This window comes from Palaemon carinicauda, chromosome 17 (assembly GCF_036898095.1).
Source record: "Palaemon carinicauda isolate YSFRI2023 chromosome 17, ASM3689809v2, whole genome shotgun sequence".
Classification (NCBI taxonomy): domain Eukaryota; kingdom Metazoa; phylum Arthropoda; class Malacostraca; order Decapoda; family Palaemonidae; genus Palaemon; species Palaemon carinicauda.
This window is the reverse complement of record NC_090741.1, coordinates 30,011,558-30,016,557: the sequence shown is the minus strand read 5'-3', so window position 1 is coordinate 30,016,557 and position 5,000 is coordinate 30,011,558. Positions and strand designations below refer to the sequence as shown.

Genomic DNA, 5,000 nt, shown 5'->3' with positions numbered 1-5,000 from the left:
TGTTGCTTACCAGTCCAGAAATTGCCATATGTGCCAAACAAGTCTCCTATTATTGAACTGGACATCGGGGTGTACAGCCCAATTCCCTTATTTCTGCAATTGATCCTTGTCTGCGACCAAGAATATGAACCTGCGATGTGAAGGAGCAAAGCGTAGGGTTTCTGGACGAAGGTGAGAGATGAGCTGATCGGGACGTACACGGTCAGAGTGCCTTCAGTGGTACTTAATGTAATGGCAATGTTCGTGGAAACGGCTGCTCCACTAAGGACACGGCAGTGCCCGGAGCCACTACTTCCTGCGCCCCAGGCCACTATTGGGCACTCCTTCTCTGAGCAAATGGCCAAACACCTGCCGAGAAAAGGGAGAGTGTTTGAAGCAATAATATACAAGGGCAAGTAATAAAAAGGATTTCTTCCGTAACATTATGCCTGGTGATTATATAGATTATACTGGAGAAGCATATGAAGACATTTATTTTCATCTAATAATTTTTTTCTAACTATAGAGATGTATAAAATAAAATAATGGCTGCTGTGTAAACAGAATAAGTACTAAGAAGGGTCTGTCAGATTATTTCAGCAAGAATATTGTTGATAATCTAGATGCCTCTCATAACAAAGTACGTTGAGTGAATAGCATTTATTTGAAAAGTTCCTTGGTATTTTTCATCGCAATTTTATTAAAGAAATAAAGCATCTCATTGCGAATCACCAGCTAAAAACACTATATATTTTGAAAACTTACTCTCCCTGTTATCTTATCAGAAGCCTGATAGAGAAGAGAATAAGTCGAGGTAAAACGTTAGAGAGATTCAGCTACTGCATCTTCTGAGAAGATAACCTCACAAGAAAAAAAAAAAAAAAAAAAAAAAAAAAAAAAAAAAAAAAAAGAGGCTAGATCTCCCGCATGGAAGCAGGACCTCAAAGCCCATTCCGACTCACCTAATTTTAGGAACTCCATCATAAAGAGCAAAAGTGTCCGAGATTCCTTCCGTGACTTCTCCAACCGAATGGTACAAGATGTTGTTGATAACTGCAAGAACCGCAGGCGTATTTATTCCACCTACCAGAAGGGCTACGGACAGTATGATAGCTCCTGACATTTTCCTGTAACATAGAGTAGTACAATAAAGGTTAAAGTTTAAAAGTGTCTGGTTTCAGTTCCAGTTCCACGGGAATAGATGCTCACCAGAACATCAGCCAGGCAACCCCATTCCCCTCGCCCCCCTGTGGTGCCTTACCACAGCAGTGGCCTCTCCAGTAAACAGCTTAAACTCACAGTCCTGGGCGGGGATTGTTCTGCTGCTATGCAAATGATAGGCATACACGTTACCACTGTACTAGCCAGGAGGCTTTAAATACTATAAGGTTATCAAACGTGTTTGTTAAGTGGATTGGTTCTGTTGAGTTCATAAATGAATACTTTTGAGTAAAAAGGATAATATTTCAATTAAACATAATGGTTAATATGTGATACTAATATTTTTAATGAAACTAGAATTTGCTATAAGAAATGAACGAGTGCTGGTTAGTTTGGGATTTGTCTCCATATAGTTATTGGGAGCTTGGGAATAATAACTTGTGTATCGATTGATTTAAACGTGAAGTTCATTGTCTACTCTTCGGAGACTGATTATGAGTTACTGGGCATGTGTGGTATAATCATTAGCTGGCTTTCTTAACAAATTACGAACTTACAAATACGTATGCAAAAGTTCCCTGATGTCGTCCTCCTACAGCCATTTTTTCCTACCCTGTCTCTACCCCTTCAGCAAGACTACTATCACTGGAAGAAGTGTTTAAGGCAAAGGTACAATCTATTTTGGAATTTATTGTAATAATATTATGGCCCCTGTGGCCGCGGGGGCATAAAAATGATTAGAATAGCGCCAACGTATTCCTGCTTGTCGTAAGATACAACTAAAATCGACGGGGCGAGGGAGCTGGGAACCCCCTCTCCTATATCATAATCCTATGAGACATCAAAGAGGTGGAGCTAGGGGAAGAGTGACTGCTCCCCGCACTCTAGATTTGGGGTGTTTGAATGTGCGTGGCTGTGGTACGATAGCGAGTAAAAGATGTGAGATTGGAAGTATGTTTAGGAATAGAAGGATGGATATATTGGCTTTGTGTGACACAGAGATAAAAGGGAAAGGTGAAGTGATGTTTGGTGAAATGTCTGGTAGAGTGTCTGGGATTGAAAGGGGAAGAGCAAGAGGTGTGGCTTTATTGCTTTGTGAATGGATGACAGATAAAGTAGTGTAATGGAAGGAAATATCATCTAGGTTAATGTGGGTAAGGGTTAGGTTGGGTAGGGAATGTTGGGCTTTTGTCAGTGCGTATGGGCCAGGTTGCGAGAAAAGTGAAGAAGAGCGGAACGAGTTCAGGAATGAATTAACTAGGTGTGTAGAAGGAATGGGTTGAAAGAAATATATAGTTGTCATGGGTGACTTAAATGCTAGAGTGGGCGCTGGAGAGGTAGAAGCTGTCATTGGCAAGTATGGCGTACCAGGTAAAAATTAGAGTGGTTAGAGACTGTTAGATATGTAAGTTGAGCAAGGGATGGTGATAAGTTCTAGCTTTTTCAAAACGAAACATATAAACAAGTATACATGGGTAAGAGTGGCAAATGGAAGAGTGGTAAAAATGGCGTTAATGGATTATGTGTTGATAACTAAAAGAATGTTTGGAAGATTGAAAGACGTGCATATGTTTAGGGGTATGGCTAACGGTATATCTGATAATTTTTTGGTGGAAGGAAAATTAGTTGTAGCAAAAGAATAGGGGAATAGAGTAGGTGGATGTAAAAGGGAGCTAGTGAGGGCGGAAGAGCTAATAAAACCGGGGGTAAAAAGTAAATATCAAGAAAAGTTGAAAATGGCATATGATGAAGTGAAAGTAAGAGAAACTGGTAATTTAGAGATGGAGTGGAAGTTAGTAAAAGAAAATATTGTTGGGATTGCAAGTGATGTGTGTGACAAGAAGTTTGTTGGAGGCAGTAGGAGGAAGGGTAGTGGATGGTGGAATGAAGGAGTGAAGGTAAAAGTGGAAGAGAAAAAGATGGCTTTTCAACAAGGGCTGCAGAGTAATAGTGTAGAGAAGTATGAAAGATATAGAGAGAAAAATGAGGAAGTAAAGCGCAAGGTAAATGAGGCAAGAAGCGCAGCTGACCTGAGGTGGGGTCAGGGATTGGGTCATTCATATGAAGAGAATAAGAAGAAGTTTTGGAAAGAAGTGACAAGAGTAAGGAAGGCTGGTTCAAGAATTGAAGAGACAGTGAAAGATGGAAATGGAAGGTGGTTAAAAGGAGAGGAGGCAAGGAAAATGTGGGCGGAATATTTTGAAAGTTTACTGAATGTTAAAGGATAATATGGAGGCAGATATAATTGTTGTTGCAGGTGTTGAGGTATCGGTGATGGGAGAAGAGAATGAGAGAGATTACAAGAGAGGAAGTGAGGAGAGCACTAGAGGAAAAGAGAGTAGGAAAAGCATCTAGTATGGATGGTGTGAGAGCTAAGATGTTGAAGGAAGGGGGTGTGACTGTACTTGAATGGTTGGTGAGATTGTTTAATGTATTTTGTGTGGTCAATGGTACCAGTAGATAGGGTTTGTACATGTATTTTACCACTATACAAGGGTAAGGGAGATGTGCATGAGTGTTGTAATTCAAGTTTGTTGAGTGTACTTGGAAAAGGGTATGGTAGAGTACTGATTAATTGGATTAGGGATAAAACAGAGAATGCAATTTTAGAAGTACAGGAGGGTTTAAGAAGAGGTAGGGGTTGTATGAATCAGATTTTTACAGTTAGCCAGATCTGCGAGAAATATTTAGCAAAAGGTAAGGATGTGTATGTTGTGTTTATGGATCTAGAGAAAGTGTATGATAGTGTTGATAGGGAAGTAATGTGGAATGTGATGGGGTTATATGAAGTTGGTGGAAGGTTGTTGCAAGCAGTGAAAAGTTTTGTACAAATATAGTAAAGTATATGTTAGGATAGGAAATGAAGTGAGCGATTGGTTTCCGGTGAGAGTGGGACTAAGACAGGGATGTGTGATGTCACCATGGTTGCTCAACTTGTATGTCGATGGAGAGGTGAGAGTGGTGAATGCTCGGGTGCTTGGACGAGGATTGAAACTGGTAGATGAGAATGACCATGAATGGGAGGTAAATCAGTTGTTTGTGGATGGTACTGTACTGGTTGTATATGTAGAAGAGAAGCTTGGCCGATTAGTGACAGAATTTGGAAGGGTGTGTGAGAGAAGGAAGTGGAGAGTTAATGTGGGTAAGAGTAAGGTTATGAGATGTACGAAAAGGGAAGGTGGTGCGAGATTGAATGTCATGTTGAATGGAGAGTTACTTGAGGAGGTGGATCAGTTTAAGTACTTGGGGTCTGTTGTTGCAGCGAATGGTGGAGTGGAAGCAGATATACGTCAGAGAGTGAAAGAAGGATGCAAAGTGTTGGGGGCAGTTAAGGTGGTAGTAAAAAAGAGGGTATTGGGCATTAATGTAAAGAGTTCTGTATGAGAAAGTGATTGTACCAAATGATATATATGGATCGGAGTTGTGGGGAATGAAAGTGACAGAGAAACAGAAATTGAATGTGTTTGAGATGAAGTGTCTAAGGAGCATGGCTGGTGTATCTCGAGTAGATAGGGTTAGGAACGAAGTAGTGAGGGTAAAAACGGGTGTAAGAAATGAGTTAGCAGCTAGAGTGGATATGAATGTGTTGAGGTGGTTTGGCCATGTTGAGAGAATGGAAAATGGCTGTCTGCTAAAGAAGGTGATGAATGCAAGTATTGTTGGGAGAAGTACAAGAAGAAGGCCAAGGTTTGGGTGGATGGATGGAGTGAAGGAAGCTTTGGGTAATAGGAGGATAGATGTGAGAGAGGCAAGAGAGTGTGCTAGAAATAGGAATGAATGACGAGCGATTGTGACGCAGTTCCGGTAGGCCCTGCTGCTTCCTCCGGTGCCTTGAATGAACGCGGAGGTAGCAGCAGTAG

At 41.0% G+C, this 5,000-nt stretch overlaps 1 protein-coding gene across 1 annotated transcript in view; it reads right to left on the bottom strand.

The window, feature by feature from the left end:
• Nucleotides 1–5,000, bottom strand: part of LOC137655955 (uncharacterized) — a 28,208-nt gene that overhangs the window by 1,765 nt on the left and 21,443 nt on the right. Inside the window, exons 2-3 of the mRNA XM_068390156.1 lie at nt 942–1,106; nt 11–348 (exon numbers count right to left, since the gene is read on the bottom strand). Coding sequence (XP_068246257.1) covers nt 11–348; nt 942–1,106 — 503 coding nt within the window. The remainder of the gene's footprint in view (nt 1–10; nt 349–941; nt 1,107–5,000) is intronic.